General features: G+C 56.6%; 1 protein-coding gene across 1 annotated transcript in view; it reads right to left on the bottom strand.

Moving 5' to 3' along the window:
- The window catches only part of CSPG4 (chondroitin sulfate proteoglycan 4), a 39,421-nt gene continuing 33,039 nt past the window's right edge, over positions 10,194–16,575 (bottom strand). Inside the window, exons 9-10 of the mRNA XM_003128485.6 lie at positions 13,512–13,695; positions 10,194–13,213 (exon numbers count right to left, since the gene is read on the bottom strand). Coding sequence (XP_003128533.4) covers positions 11,379–13,213; positions 13,512–13,695 — 2,019 coding nt within the window. The 3' untranslated portion in view covers positions 10,194–11,378. The remainder of the gene's footprint in view (positions 13,214–13,511; positions 13,696–16,575) is intronic.

The following is a 16,575-nucleotide window of genomic DNA, read 5'->3' as shown; positions in this document are numbered from 1 at the left end:
TACGAGATTATCAACATCATCTTACAGACCAGGTAAGGGGGCCCAGTGAGGGAGGTGCAGAGCAGCTGAGGTGGTACCCAGGCCTGGGCCACCTGTGCTGGGAGGTAAAAGGCTGATGCCTGAGGTAGGAGTTGGAGGTTGGTAGGAGTTGGAGGTTGGCAGGAGGCTGGAGGCACCCGGAGCCTCTTCTGGGCTGACCTGAGTCCCCTTGCTGCCATTCTGGAAGGAGTGCTCTGGGTTGGGGTCGAATGGGGCTCTATGAGACAGGCCTGCTGCCCCCCCAGACAGCAAAGCCCCTGGGTTCGTTTCCCTCCACCACTCAGGCAGGACCTGAGTGCTGACCTGAGTACAAACCCTACTCTACACATATTTGATTTTTCTTTTCTTTTTTTTTGGGGTGTGTGGGGGGGTGGGTAGAACCCATGCCTATGGCATGTGAAAGCTCCCGGGCCCAGGATCAAACCCACGCCACAGGAGTTCCCGTCGTAGCTCAGTGGTTAATGAATCCGACTAGGAACCATGAGGTTGCGGGTTTGATCCCTGGCCTTGCTCAATGGGTTAAGGATCCGGCATTGCCGTGAGCTGTAGTGTGGGTCACAGATGCAGCTTGGTTCCTGCATTGCTGTCGCTGTGGCATAGACTGGCAGCAACAGCTCTGATAAGACCCCCAGCCTGGGAACCTCCATATGCCGCGGGAGCGGCCTAAGAAATGGCAAAAAGACAAAACAAAATCATGTCACAGCAGTGATCCCAGCTGCTGCAGTGACAACAATGGTTCCTTAACCTGCTGCATCACCAGGAAACTCCTACACATACTTGTTTTTAGGGATGTTTCTTAGCTTTTCCATGCTTCCATTTCTCCATTTATACCAGGAGTTCCAGATGGCTATTAGGAGAGTTATGTGAGCAAAACCCATCAGCTGGACACTGTCTGCACACAGCGAGTGCCCAGGAAGGAGTAGCTGGGATCACCAGCCTTGGAGCAGCCCCAGAGAGATGGGTCAAGAAGGCTGTCACCTCACTTCGTTAGGGAGAGAACTGGTTAGATGAGCCCTTTCAGGCCACGCAGTGGGCAGATGTCAGAGCTGGGCCTGAGTACACAACAGCGATCACTGAATGGCTGCTCTGTGCTGCTTTGTGCTGGTTATCAGGCTCAGCACCTCCTGTGAGTTATCTCATTGCCCACGGCAGTCTGGAAGGGGAGAACCATTGTCAATATTTTCCAGCAGACAGAGGCTCACAGGCACCAAGTCACCTGTGTGGGGCTGTATAGCTGCTCAACAGCAGGCAGGGCTGAGTTCTGCCTGGATGCAGAGCTATGCCCTTCCCACCGCGCCAGGCTGTCCTTCCAAGGCCGGCAGGCTGGGCAGTGTGGGGGCAACTGTCCTGCTGTAGAGTGACTGCAGGAGTGCTGGGCATCGAGGGGCGTGGGGAGGTGAGGGCTGGTGGTGGGAGGAGCAGCAGTTGAGAGGGCAGAGGACTTGGCCCACAGAGAACGCTGGAGCTGGAGCCGAGCAAATATTTATTGAATGCAGGGCCTCAGGCTGGGGCGTGGGAGCTGGCTCTGGCTATGGGGGCAGGGAAGTGCTGGACAGATGAGGACAAGGGCAGGGAGTTGGGGTCAGAGGCAGGATTCTGGTGTCCAGGAAGAGGGTCAGGAGCCTCCTTGCTCAAGGGGCTGATGGGGGAGGGGGAGGGAGTGAGAGTTGGTAGGGAAATGTTAGGACTGGGGATCCCAGTGAGTGTCTGAGGCTGAGCTGGAGAGGGTGGGGGCCCTGATGCTGGGGTTCTGTGGGGGGCAGGGGGGTGGGGTGATGGGCTGTGCCTGTGCCTGGGTCCTGGAGTGAGTACATCCATCTGTGTGCCCGCTGGGTGTCTGCCCATGTGCGCTGTGTGTAGGTCCCTACTGCCCATGTGCGCTGTGTGTAGGTCTGCCCATGTGCGCTGTGTGTAGGTCCCTACCGGATAACTGCACTCTGCCTGCAGTTATCCGGATGCACATGCTTTTGCTTGTGTCCCCCAGCCTGGACAAGGACACCCCTCACATTGAAGCTCAGGCGCCAACCGGGAATCATGCTTAGCTCTCTTGCTCCACATCTACCCATGTGAGCAAAGCCTTGTTAGCGTTTCAAAAGAGACCCCACATCTAACCTGTCTCACCATCTCACTCCAAGGCCCAAGCCACCGCCACTCCTGCCTGGACTTGTGCAGTAGTCTCTAAGCTCTCTTCTTCTCTCGCCTGCTGCTTAACAGGAGCCAGAGAGACTTTTTTTTTCTTTGATTTTTAGGGCCACCCTCACAGCATATGGAAGTTCCCAGGCTAGGGGTCAAATCAGTGCTGTAGCCACCAGCCTACACCACAGCCATGGCAACGGGGGATCTGAGCTGAGCCTGCGACCTGCACCATAGTTCATGGCAATGCTGGATCCTCAACCCACTGAGCGAGGCCAAGGATTGAACCCGCAACCTCATGGTTCCTAGTCGGATTCGTTTCTGCTGCACCACAATGGGAACTACCAGAGTGACTTTTTAAGACCATATTCTAAACCAAAGCATGTCTGCCCCATGCTTCCAACCTCCAGGACGTCCTGCCATTCTTAGGCCAGATCCCAAACCCCTACCACAGCCCACAAGGCCCCCCTCTGATCTCACCTTGGAACTCTGTCCTCTTTGGTCACAGAATCCCAGACCTACTGGACTGCTATTTCTTCCACATGCCAAGCTTGCTTGCACCTTGGGGCTTGGTATTTGCCGTTCCTCCTCTGTCTGGGATGTCTTTCCTCCCAGATGTCTGTGTGGGTTGAACCTCAGTTAATTCAAGTATTTGCTTAAAATGTCACCTCCTTGGAGAAGCCTTCCCTGATTTCCTAGTTCTAGTCTTTTGTCCTTTTACCCTGCCTTATTTTTCTTCATTTAACTTATTATCAACTGCTGATCATGTATCCATATATATTTAAGTCTTTTTTTTTTTTTTTTTTTTTTTTTTTTTTTTGGGCCGTACCCATGGCGTATGGAAGTTCCTGGGCCGGGGATCAAATCCAAACCACAGCTGCGACCTTTGCTGCAGCTGTGGGAACGCTGGATCCTTAACCCTCTGCCCCACAGCAGGAGTTCCTATATTTAACTTTTTATAATGGAAAGTTTCAAACATATACAAAAATAGAGAGGTAATATCATGGACCACTGTGTGTTCATACCTCGGCTTCAACAAGGATCAACTCTAGGGCAATATTTCACTCCCTGACCGCCTTTGCTTCCAGGAAAACCCAGACATCTCACAACTTCCTCTGCAAATCCCTTCAGTGCAAAATTAGATTTTTAAATGTGTCTGTGAGAAGGCAGCCTTCTAGGGGATCTGTGTTAGTCTGTCTTGCCTGGTGCTGTATCCCCAGAGCCTGGCACGGTGCCTGGCTCATGGCCAGTGACTCGGAATGTGTCCACGGCTGTCTCAGGTCTCTGGGGAGGGTGTGTATGTGTGTGTGTGTGTGTTTGGGTTCTGGTTTGCACAGGTTGGCCACTGTCAGTGAGTGCATCTGCACATGCCTGCATGTACAGCCACATGTGACAGTCCCTTGAATGTGTGTGTGCGCACGTGTGCGTAGCCACAGCAGCTGGTGGCTGAAGGCATGCTTCCTCCCTGATGTCATCTCCCACACCCCTGGGACCCTGACTTGCTCTGGGGAGTATTTCCTTCTTTCTCGGCAAAGTATGTGGAGTGTGTGTGTGTGTGTGTGTGTGCGCGTGTGAAAGGGCAGGAGGGAGGGATGCACCAGACCTTGCCCCCATCCTCTCGAGGGCTGGGTTCAAGGCCAGGGTGGCCCAGAGAGCCCCTCCCTGTTCCTCTCTGGGTAGCAGGAGTCTGCCCTTCCAGCCCACAGAGTGGGTGGTCTCCTTCCTCCTTGGCACTCCAGCCCTGCCAGGTTGGGCTGGCATCAGTGGGGGGTGGGATGTGGGGAAGAGAGGTGGTGGTACCCCATCCTGGCCAGTTTCTAAGGCTCCTAGGGTGACCCCTGGGTAGTTGGGCAACTGAAACCATTCAAACTGGGGGCAACTGGGTGCTGGTCTGGGGCTCAGAGCCCTCTACTCCCCACCCCAGTTCTGCATCGTGAGGGGCAGGCCCTGGAAGGTGGAAAGTAGGAAGTGCTTTCAGCCCAGCCTCAGGTTGACTCCCGGGGACTGCTTCCATTCAGACCCAGCTTCCACAGGAGCATCACTCTGCCCCATTTCTGAGCCCTGCCTGCTCCAGGCCATCTCCTCCTCACTCAGGCTCTGCATCATCTTCCTCCCTGCTCCTGCTCTGCCTTAACCTCAGCGCTCTGCTCCCCGTTCTTCAGGGACAGCCCGGGATCCTCCTCCCACCCCCCGACCCTGTCCTCCTCCCCCAGGGCAGCAGGTTCCAGTGAGCTTCCTGCTTCTTGGGTCCCTGGGGCCAAGCCTCTTCCAAGGTAGCCAGATGGTCACCACCCCCCCTACAACCTCAGGGAGGCCCTCCAAATCAACGGGGGGTGGGGTGGCGCGCACAGAGGAGGGGAGGTCAGAGTGGGGCCGCCGGCTTCTCCTACCCAGAACTTGACGCCTCGCTGCACACTGCAACTCTCCCTGCCAAAGCCCAGCGAAGCAGAGTGCCTCCGTGTCCTCTCCTCCAGGTGGAGATGCATGCACGTGGCCTTCCAGGAAGACCAAACATTGCGTAGCAGCTACTCTGCGCTAGGCGCTGTGATGGCTATAATAAATTATAAAAAATCACAGCAACACCAACTTCGGACATTTGTGAAGCACCTACAACATGCTAGATGATGTGCTTGGTAATTCAATAATATCTGTTATTATAAAAGCCACTAATCACTGCGGTCAACACTTACTGAGGGTTTCCTAGGTGCCTCTTGCTAGTCTGAGAGCTTTGCCACAGCAATGACCCTTTGAAAAATTTTTATAGGTCCTAACTCAGGCAGAGGAGTGGGAGCTGGCCTGAGCCTCTGGCTAGCCACATCGCACGGATGCCGGTAGGGACAGGAAATGGGGCAGGAAGGAAGAAGTGGGGCTCTAGATAGAAAGCAGGCAGCCTGCTCCCCCAGTCCTGGCTCCATACTCTCTTGGGTCATGACCCCCTTAGGAGTTAGAACAGGTGGGAGGATTCGTACAAGTTCATGGGAATGACACACTCACCACCTCTACCTTCTCTCCTTCAGTTTGTGGGTTCAGTCCCCAGACTCTAAGGTTCTCAGGGCAGCTCATGGGGCCTAGGAGCTGAGGTCTTGAGGCTTAGAACCTCCTTGGCGCCCCAGGCCCTGCCCCAGCCACCTGTCCAGGTGCCACCCCCACGAGGCAACCTTTTAGCAGGGCTGACTCAGAAGGGGCCCTTCCAGCCTGAGTCACTACCTTCCAGGAGTGCCCAGGCTCTGCCAGCCTCACCCACCTGCCTTCTTGCTCACTAGCCCTTTACAATAGGCTCCACCTTCCCCAACAAGACCCAACAGGGTTCCCCCTGCTCCTCTCTGGTTCTTGGAGGTCTCTGCCCTGGCCAGCATGTCTGGCAGCCCTGGCCTACCTGCATGTGCCCTGATGCCTCTCCAGGTGCCAGGAATCCCACTGCTGAGAGCTGCATCCTTGGCCTTGGCATCTGGAGAGGATCTGAGCCTCCAGGAGGCCCAGCTCTGCTAGTGAATTGCAGTGTGACTGCGGCCAGTCCTTCTTCTAAGGTTGGGACTCTGAGCCCCTGAGTTGAATGCAGGGGGTCCCTTGGGTAGGGTAGAGGGGAGTCACCCTTGGCTCTGTTCTACTCCTTGCCGGGGAAGATTGAGATCAGGGGACCCCTGCAGTGGTCAGACCTGCTGGCACAGAGATGTCTTAGGAGGGGCTGGAGCAGCAGGGGAGGCTAAGTATGAGAGGTTCTGGGTTGTCCCCCACTTCCTGCCCTATTTAATCAACATTGACTCTGTCTGTGGTGGGCTCCCACATTTAATTTGGTCAAAGGGTTCTTCCCTTGAGGTTCTGGGCAGATAGAGCCCAGATGTCTGGGTGGGAGGGAGCCACAGGTGGTGGAGAGACAGGAAGCGAACTCTGAAGAGTCTGGGATGGGCAGATTAAAACCCTAGAAACTTAAGGTCTGCCTGGACTCTGGATGAGATGTGAGGGGCAGAGCAGCCACGAGAAGCCTCACCAGCCCCGTGGGGATGAGGGAAGCCAGGAAGGAGGTCTGGGTGGGGTTGGTGGTTAGAAACCTCTTGGCCTATGGGAAGGGAGGGGCTGCATCCCGGCCATACATGTTTACTGATCATCTCTACGGGCCTCGCACTGGGCCGGCTGGACGCTGCCCCGAGGGGGCACACAGCACTGAACTATGTTTACTACAAGGTGCAGTGGGCTGGGGCCTTCGCCCAGGCTGGGGGCCACAGCCAATTGTTCTGGGGGTGGAAGGGACTGTGTCAGGCCTCTCTTGCTCCACACCCTTTGCAGGCTACCCCCCAGCTTACAGATCAGGCCTGGCTGGTAGTTGGATAGGCAGCTTCCTCCCCCTCTGCTGGCTGCTGCTCTGCCCTGGGGGCGACCCAATGCACCCGACTGGTGACCTTGGCTGGACACCTCCCTTAGTCCCTCCCTCTGCAGGCAGGGAGAAGACAGGGAAGGAAGGACCAGCTGGATCACAGAAGGCAGACTGCAGGGGCTGCTGCACTTCCAGGGACCTGTTTTTGGGAGGTAAGGGTGGGAGTGGGCTACTCCCTGCAGTCCCTCCCCACTGGATCAGACCTGGCCGCTGTCAACCTCACTCTCCTCTGCTTCGAGGACTTAGACAATCCATCTAATTGGGGGTTCATGGCCGACACTTGCAGCCTCTGTAAGCTTGCTCACCAGGCATCAGAAGGAAGTCTTGGGTTTAGCTCTGGGCTCTGGGCTAACAGAGCTGGCAGTTCCCAGGTTGGGGGCCTGGGAAGATCCTCCAGCCCTCAGCTGAGGCTGCGTTTGGGTACAAAAGTTCCTTCTTGGCAACTGGTTGATTTAACCAAGGGCTGCTTCTGTCTTTAGGGACTCCTAGGGCATCTGACACGTGAAGGAACACACCACAACCCACCAGTTATACTCGTGGACACAGGGGACTCTCTGAGGAGCTGGCACCTTTTATGAGGATAGCAGCTATCAGTTAAACACTATACCTCATTGCACTGAAAATGGAAATGTGACCAGGAGCTCAGTTGGGAATGCTCGGCATTAGCCACTGCGTGGCTGCTCCTTCCATGGAAAGGCCGGACAGTCTGTAAGAAGAGGAGGAAGCAGTCAGAGCCAGCTTCCCTCCCACTCTGGGCTTGCCCTCAGCAGCCAGCTCACGTTGCTGGGTTAGGGCACACGTGGTGTGGTAGAGACTCACTGGCATGTCTGGAGCTCTTCAGGAAGGGTTGGGTAAATTTCTATCTGTATGTCCCACAGCATTTTTGGCACCAAATGCCCTTGTCAATGCCTGACTAATCCCAGTAATAACTACCCAGGGATGGTGTTAACTATAAGAGGCTTAGGATGGGACAGGGGCTGTGCAGAGAGGGGTCCAACAGGTCTGGTCCCCATCTCAGCTCCATTTACTTGCCAGAGCTCCCTCACATGTGACAGCCAGGAACAGAAGACCCAACCAGAGAACTCTGGGGGGCTGCCCTGGTACCTCCATCCCTTTAAGATCTGGAATCTTCAGGACTCAGAGGAAGATGCCAGCACCCCTGACAGTTCTCATTGGTCAGGAGGGGTTAGTTGGGAGGAGGAGGAGGAGGAGGACCACTTCTCTTGCTTCCTATTGGAGGATGATGGTTCCAGCTCTGTAGCTTCTACAGCTGCCATAGAAACTTCCTTAAAGGGCCAGTTCCTAGAATGAGGAGAGGGACTCAAAGGGAGCTCCTTCCTCAGCACCTAAGAGGCTAAACCATTGAGGGTGGCTTCCAAGCTTCCAAGCTGGGGACCCGGGCCCCTCTGGCAACCCTTACTCTGTTCCCGACACCCCCATCATCCACCCTTCTTGATGTGGGGTCACTTCCAGCTCTGCTGATGTCAGCTTGGGTCTGGGGACAGGACATCCTGGTCCTTGGCTCCTGGGACAGTGGGAGGGCCATAGATGAGGTTCACCTAACTTTAAAGTTTGTGTGTGCACTTGTGTGTGCATGTGTGTGTGTTCGCACGCATATGTATTACATAAGCAAGTATTTATCTCTGTGTTTTGTTTCTGAAGGTCTGAAAGTGAACAGCTTTGAGCACAAGAGCATTGTGTGTGCATGCACGTGTGTGCATGCACGTGTGTGCACGTGAGTGTATAAGACGGTCGGAGATTCCTGGACATTCCTGGGCACTTGTACACAGCTTGGCTCCTATCCTCAGTGCCTAGAAGGAACTGGCTCCCTAAAGGAAGGAACGGTGAGTTAGTTTTTAAGGTGGGTGACAACCCTCTTAAGCCTCTGATGCATGTCTGAAACCAGCAAGGGTTTACTTAAATCGAGCCCCCATATTTAGAACGGGTTTTGAGGTTGGTATGCCAGTGAATGATCCTCTCCCAGGTCTTGGCAGAGCTGCTGGCACAGAGCCTGGATGCCAGCCCACTGTCCAGCCCAGGCTGAGATGAGCTGGAGTAGTGTCAGCCCGTGCCAGCTCACTGGGGGCAGGGCAGGCCAGGCTGCGGGAACAGAGAGGGTGTCAGCAGACCTCTGGGGGAAACCTGAGCCGAGGCCAGATCCTGCCTGGCAGGTCTGTCACCCTCCTCGGCTTACACTCCCAGGGAAACTGGTTGTCCTGGGTGGAGACTGGCCCTGGATATCAGGGCCCTGAGGATGCAGCCTTGCGATCCCCGGGGAGAGGTAGGGCAGACAGTGGGGTGTGGCATGGAGATGCCCTTGACAGAGCCCCTGGATGAGGCTGGCCTGGGGGTTGCTGGAGAGACCAGGCTTGTGAAAGGAAGCTGGGGCCAGGATCGAGAACTCTGGGTATGGAGGGATCGCTGCAGGGCCCTCTCTTATGGGTCCTGGCCACCTTCTGTGAGGAGGAGGCTTGCAGTGTGACAACAGGAGCTGGCTGTGCCTCAGGGGCCTGGTCCACTCTCCAGCTGACTGGATGTGCGTGACTCTGGGCAACGCTCTTCCCCTCCCTTTCGACCCCAGCCTCCTTGGTCCTCTGGGGGCCTTTTCAGCAGTGATCCAGCAGGATTCCAGGTTTCCTCTCTAGAACTTCTGAGAACAGGGGAGGCTCTAGGAGGCTGGATGCTGAGATGCAAAGGGCATCCTGGGAAGGGGTGGTCCGGGACAGCACCGGGGGGGAGGAGGGAATCTCCTCTCTCGCCCTAACTCGTGGTTCAGATGTTACAAATGTTGAGGCACAGGGATGAGGTGACGCAGATCAAAGGCTGCCAAAGGCTGGCTGGGGTTCTCCAAACCCAGTCCAGCTGTGCTCGGGCCCCATCATCCCCTGTGGGCCCCCCCCTCCCACCGCAGAGCGCAGATGGCCCTCATGCTGCTTTTCTTCTGAGGATTTCAACCTGCTCCCAAGGGCCTGGAGTATAACCTGGGACTCAGAATCTGCTTCCACTGCCCTTGACCTTGGGAGACCCTACAAAGGGAAGGGGCCAGAGGGTGGTGGCTCCTTGGCAACTCACCAAGGGTCTTCTGAGGATGCTGTGTCTCAGACCCATCTGTCACCAAGAGATGGGCTCTCAGGCCACGTACAGGGACAGCTGACTTTGTGGAACCCTTGCTGCTCATTCTGCCTTTGAGAAAGGGCTACCTTGGTCTTCTTGCTGGAAGGGTAGAGACCAGCAGAAATCTTCCTCGTGAAAATCTTCAGGGAGCTGAGGGGAGCACCAGTGGTGGTCCCCCTCTGCCTTTGCTGCCCCTAGCACCATGGCCCAGCCTTGGGATCCCCAAGTCCCTTTCTCTCCTCACCTTTGCTGCTCCGAAGGTGGGTGGAAAGGAGCAGGGCTGGAGGCCAAACTTGGGCTAAGAAATCTACGGCTAGGACTTTGAACATCTCTTGGTTTCATCTCTTTCTTTCTTTCTTTCCCTCTTTCTTTCTTTCCTTCTTTCTCTTTCTTTCTTTCTTTCCCTCTTTCTTTCTTTCCTTTTTTCTCTTTCTTTTTCTTTCTTTCCCTTCTTTCTCTCTTTCTTTCCCCTTCCTTCCTTCCTTCTTTCCTTCCTTCCTTCTTTCCTTCCTCCCTCCCTCCCTCCCTCCCTTTCTTTCTTTCTTTCTCTCTTTTTCCCTCCTTCCTTCCTTCCTTCTTTCTTCTCCTTGGAGAGGATCTAGCCTATCTCTACTAAACTGACAGGCTTTGGTTCCATCCCACAAAAGATTGTCAGAGGATATCTGGAAGGCTCTAGGAGGTGGACATTCAGGCCCCATCCATCCTGGTGGCTGAGGTCCAGCAGGATGGCCCGCATCAGGGGAGTGTAGGCTGGTGGGGAAAAGGGCCCAGTGCATAGTCAGACAAAAAACACGCAGCTGTCCAGAACCTCTGAAGCACCATTTATCCAGGCGCCGTGGAACTGAGTGCCCCCAAGTACCCACCCCTCCATCTGCAGGGGAACACAGGCACTGCAGTGGTTCTTGGCCTGAGACCCTACATGCCCCCCAGCCCAACCCACTCCGAGGCCACAGACCCATGCTGGCCTAGCCATCAGCCCATCAAGGTGGGGCCCTGAGAATGAGCTGGCCTCAGATACTTCTCTACCCCTCACCCCAGAGGCTCCATCAGTCTTGGCTAGCTCAGCACCGTATTAAATAGCTTCCTTGCAATCTCCCTTAATTAAACTCATCCCAGAGCGACCCACCCGGCTTGCACCCTGGATATATTATTCTACTGGTTTATGCCTTCCAGGGAGTGGAGGAGCTTTCTCCTCCTGCCCTCTGCTCCAGGGAACATCATCTCCCTAAAAAACTAGGGGAAAAAAGTTTTCCTCTCAACTGTGGGGCAGACCTGCGCGGAGGCCCGGCTTGGCGTGGAAAAGCTAGGAGTCCCCATCTGTCCCTCCCTTCTCTTTCTTCCCCTTGTCCTCTTAGCAGCCTGGGTCAGGTGTGACTTACCCAAGGTCACAGACCCACGACCCAGAGTCCTGACCATCTAGGAAGTGGGTCTGGTTGTGACAGCCCACACCAGCTCCAGGGCAGGGGACTGACTCTGAGCCTGCCTCTTCCCTCGGCCCCATGCAGTTCTCCTGGCTCGGAGTGAGCTGGGGAGGTTCCAGCTCTTGACTCCACGTGGTCCTGGACCCCTGGGACTTCTTCCCAACACCCTCCACCCCTGGTGTCCCCAGGGCTTCTGGCTCTGGGAACATTCAGACAGCACCAGGACAGGGGAGCCATGGGGGCCGGGGCCTGAGCAAGCCTGTCCCTGGCCTGATCGGCATCTGGGCCCAGGCCAGGCCTCACACCCAGTACTGGCCGTTCTTGAGGGCAGGGTTGGATGTCCGGCAGAACTGTAGCAGCTCTGGGTCAGGCTGGCCCCCTTGTGGGGGCCCCTGGCCATGTACCGCTGTGAGTGGGATGGCCTGGCCGGGATCTACCTTGCGGAAGGTCTCATTGTCGCCCGCCAGGCCATTGCGGGGCTTGGCAGTCAGCACTTGGACGTTGTGCTTGCCCGTCTTGTTGCGTTTGCGGAGGTAGAAGAGCAGAGGCAAGATGAGGGCCAGGAGCAGGAGGACCAGGCACACGGGGATGATGATGCTGAACATGTTGGCCTCGAGGAAGCCCAGGAAGCCTCCCCTGGCCACAGCGGGCACGGGGCTGGAGGCCGCTGGGCCTGGCTTTCCTGTGGGGGTACTGCTTTCTGGCTTCCCTGCCTCTGTCCGAGCAGCCTCAGGCAGACTGAGCAGGGCCACACTATAGGGCCGGGCCGCATTATAAGGCTCAGTGGCAAAGTCCAGTGAGGCCACGGCAGGAGGGACACCCCTTGCCCACAGCTCCAGAGTGAGACTGTCGCCAGCAGGACCAGGAGGGCTACCCTCTGGCCTGCCCACCTCCAGCCCCAGCCTTCCATCCTCAAGGTCCTGCTGGGTGAACTGCTCCACAAGCTGGCCGCCCCTGGGCTCTGTCCTGGCCCGGGGCACACGGACCACACGGCCGTGCCGGGGTCCCGCCAGGAGCCGGAAGCGCGGCACACTGCCTGTGTGGTTGGCCAGCTCGCCCGCATCTAAGACGGTGGGGTCTAGGCGGAGGGTGGCACCTTGGGGCCATGGTCCACCTGTCCACACATGCAGCAGAGCCCTTACGGTGACATTCACTGTGGCCGACGCGTTGGCACCCCTGGCCAGTGCCAGGATGCTGAACTGGTCGTGAGGGGAGGAGAAGTTGGTGAAAGCAAAGACCACTTCACCCTGGTCTACCTGGAGCTGACTGAAGGCCGTGGCGGGCTGCCCGCCCACCAGAAGGTGCCCGTAGCGGGGCCCCTGGGTGAGGCGGTAGGCTGCGTCCAGCTCCTCCCGATCGGAAACCACCTGGAGCTGCTGCCGGCTCAGGGAGGAGCGCCCTACAGCCTGGGGCACCTCTAGGGGTGCCCGCAGCTGCACTTCAATGGCTGAGGGCAAGACGTCCACAACCAGGGACATGGGCAGGGGCGGGCTGGCCCCATCAGACACGCTCAGCTGGAAGATGCCCGCCACGCTGCTCCCATTGGCCACGAAGGCCAACCGCCCTGCATCCACATCAGCCTGGGTGAAGCGGGTCACTGGCCCTGGGCTGGCCCCTGGCAGGCTCAGGTAGCCATTGTGGGGGGCCCGCTGAACCTCGTACTCTATCTCCCCAGGAGCCGAGTCTGGGTCCACCACGCTCAGCTGGGCCCGGGAGAGGGGACTGCGGGAGCCCCGGGTGAGCCGGAGTGGGATGGAGGCCTGTGGCTGAGGGGGCCGCTCATTCACGTCTCGCACTGTGATGGCGAAGGCCTCTGAGGTGTGGGGTCCCGCCACCAAGGTCCCAGCTGGCCCCTGGAGGTGGGCACGGAAGCGGAAGCCATCCTGCTGGGTGCCCCCACCGCCGTGGGCGTACACCAGCTGCCCTGAGGCCAGCTCAGACTGCAGGAAGTGGGGCCGCCCGGCGTGGAGGGGCTCTTCGGACACCAACAGCTGGCCCCGTGTGGGAAACTGTGTGATCTGGAAGAGCACGTCATGCTCCAGGCGCTGCGGTGATGGAACACTGGCCAGGAGGTTGGAAGCATCGAGGGCGGCCGTGGTGATCTCGGCCCGCTGGCCTTCGGAGACCCAGAGACCTGGGGGCGGGACACAGGCGATGATGCTACCATCCGCTGAGGGCAGAGCTGTGGACCCTCGGACCCAGGTCCTCAAGGCAAGGTTGTGCTTCCCGCCTCAGGCCAGGTGCCCCAGGTTGGGGCTCAGGGGCCCAGGAGGACCAGAATCTGACCTCAAAGCCTCCCCACTCACCCACCCTCTCTATAATTTACCATGTCCTGGGAATTGCCATGAACTACTGACCTTGGCCTATGTCCCCTCCTCTCTGGGCCTCTCCCAGTGTCCCCCCAACTTTGCCAGCTCAATCATGCAATTCACCTTTGTTCCTCCAGAGGCGGCTGGGGCGCTGGGGACAGGCAGCCTCGAAAGACACGGACACAGCAAGGGTGGTGGCCACGTCGGGGGCAGGAGGTGAGGAGAGCTGGAGCTCCAGAGTGTCGCGGGCCTCCCAGAAGGGCTCGGGGGGCATCTCGTGCTCATAGAGAACATTCCCAGCATATACCTGTGGGGATAACCCATTGTTGGGATGGAGGCAGGTCTAGCCTGTGGTGCCCAGGAGCCTCATCACAGGCTGGTCCCAGGTGGGGCATTTGGAGCTCCCTGCCAGCCCCTCAGTGTCCAGCCTCCCTTGAGGTGCTCCCTGCTGTGCATCATGTTGTCTGGAGCCTGCACTCTCCCTCATCAACTCAGTGGGTCACCATAAAACAGTCCCATGACAGTGAAGAGCCCGGAGCTGCAGCTGGATGCCTTTGTCAAGCCCCAGCTCTGCCCCTGGGGCAAGTCTTCCTCTCTGTGTTTCTCTCAATAGCATATCTTTCCTCTTTTGCAATGAAATCCCTGCCTCTTTTCTCTCTGAAGACACCGCTCTTACCATCTCCTGTCTTTCTTCCCCCAGGTGAGTCATTCTTATCATTACGCAACTAAGCTAACCCTCCACCTTAAAGAAAAAACTTCTCTTGGAGTTCTCATTGTGGCTCAGTGGACTAGTATCCATGAGGACGCAGGTTTGACCCCTGGCCTCACTCAATGGGTTAAGGATCCGGCATTGCCGTGAGCTGTGGTGTAGGTTGCAGACGTGGCTCAGATCCCCAGTTACTGTGACTGTGGTGTAGGCCCAGCAGCTACAGCTCTGATTCGACCCCTAGCCGGGGAACTTCCACATGCAGTGAGTGAGGGTGGCCCTAAAAAGACAAAAAAAAAAAAAAAAAAAGCACACACACAAAAAAAGAAAAAACTTCTTGACTTCACTGTCCTACACCACAGCCACAGCAATGTGGGACCCAAGCCACATCTGCAACCTACCCCACAGCTCACGGCAACACCAGATCCTTAACCCACTGAGCGAGGCCAGTGATCAAACCCTCAACCTCATGGTTCCTAGTCGGATTCGTTAACCACTGAGCCAGGACGGGAACTCCTTTCTTCTTCTTTTTTGGCTGAATTTGAGGCATGCAAAAGTTCCTGGGCCAGAGGTCAAGTTCCCACCATTGCAGGGACCGGAGCCCCAGTAGTGACAATGCTGGATCCTTAACCTGCTAAGCCACCAGGGAACTCTTTTTTTTGCTCTTCTTTGCAGCAGAGTCCAAAAAGAATAGTCTACACTCTTCCCCATGCCATTCTGAGTGCACTCCACCCAGGCTTCTGCTCCTATGGCTGCCAAGGGCACAATGGCCTCTGGGTTGCTGGACCCAGTGGTCTATTCCCAGGCCTCCTTTCACTCATCCGCTCAGCGGCATTCTACCCAATCGAGCGTTCCTTCCTTGAGCGCACCTGGTGGCTTCCAAGAGGTTCTGCTCTCTTAGTCTCCCTCCGACCTCACTAGTTGCCTTTTCACAGACTCTTGCTGGTCCTGCCCCTTCTCCTCAATGTCTGTGGCTTGGCCTTGAGACTCTAGCTACAGGCACTGCTCACGGGCTCTCAGTGGGCCTCACATCCTCCAATGCCAGCCACGAGATGACCCCTTTATTTGTATCTGCAGCCCGGCTGTGCTCTCCCAAACTCCAGGCTCATGACCACCTGCTTCTCGGGCAGCTCCGTGGGGATGTCTGAGGGATGTCTCAAACTCAGTATGTCCCAGATGATCCCTGACCTGCCCCACCGCTCCCAGGTTCCCACTGCAGAGGGCACAGCTCTGTTCTTCCAGTGGTTCAAGCCCCAAGCTCTTGAGTCACCACTGATTCCTCTCCTCCTCTCACATACCATCATTTCTGGCCCGGATTATTCCCCAAACCTCCTGCGTCCTGGCTTTGGCCCCTGCTCCACCCCCTCTACAGTTTGTTCTTGACACAGATGTCAGAGTGAACTTTCATTTTATTATTATTTTTTAGGGCCGCACATGCAGCATGTGGAGGCTCCCAGGCTAGGGGTCGAATCAGAACTATAGCTGCTGGCCTACACCACAGCCACAGCAATGCTGGATCTGAGCCGTGTCTGCCACCTACATCACAGCTCACGGCAGTGCTGGATCCTTAACCCACTGAGAGAAGCCAGGAATCGAACCTGCCTCCTCACAGATGCTAGTCAGATTTGTTTCCACCGAGCCATGAAGGGAACTCCCAGAGTGAAGCTTTAACCATGTAAATAAGGCTATGTCACTCTCGCTCAGACAGTACAAGGGCTCATTTGGCCTCAAAGACCCTGTGTGACCCTGTTACCCGTGACCTCCCGTCCTCCCACGCCTCCCACGGCAACTCCACTCCAGCCACACCCGCTGTGCTCCAGGGCCATCTGCCTGTTAAACACTAAGGCATAGTCTCCACTTCCCTCAAGCAATCCGTTCCCTCCCCCTTCTAATCCCAACGTGTCTTCTTGGCTTATCTTTTGTTTTCCCCTTTCGGGAGACACAGGGAACTATTTTCCTTCTCTCAGAAAAACAGGACTTGTGCAATAGAGAGAGGGAAACTGACTGGGATCACAGCGTGCGGGAGATTCTAGGAGCAGGGGGGCTGTGAACTGGGGAGCCTTGCCTGGTTGAGACGGGAGCAGAGCCAGTCAAAGGGACAGCTGCTCTTCAGTTGATGGCCGGAAGAGGGAACACAGGTCTTATAAGAAACTGGAAATCAGGGCCTGTGTGTGTGTGTGTGTGTGTGTGTGTGTGTGTGTGTAATCCCCCAAAGGTTATATCTTGACCACTAATTTAAAAATATTAAAGGCATGTGCAGGCCAAGTAAAACACATCTGTGGGCCAGCTGTGGCCTGCAAGGACTACCAGCTGTAACCTCTGGCCCAGGCCAATGGGTGGGTGGGGAGGAAATGGAGACCCTTAGGGGTGGGGGTGGGAAGTTGGATGTCTGGGTACAGGAGCTCCTTGTGGGTGGGGGTGACTGGCTTGGGATGAGGCAAGTCACAGGTGAGGTGGGAAGGCTTCCTGAGCTCTGGAAAC

Source organism: Sus scrofa, chromosome 7 (assembly GCF_000003025.6).
Source record: "Sus scrofa isolate TJ Tabasco breed Duroc chromosome 7, Sscrofa11.1, whole genome shotgun sequence".
NCBI classification, from domain to species: Eukaryota; Metazoa; Chordata; class Mammalia; order Artiodactyla; family Suidae; genus Sus; species Sus scrofa.
This window is presented reverse-complemented; position numbering and strand designations above follow the sequence as displayed.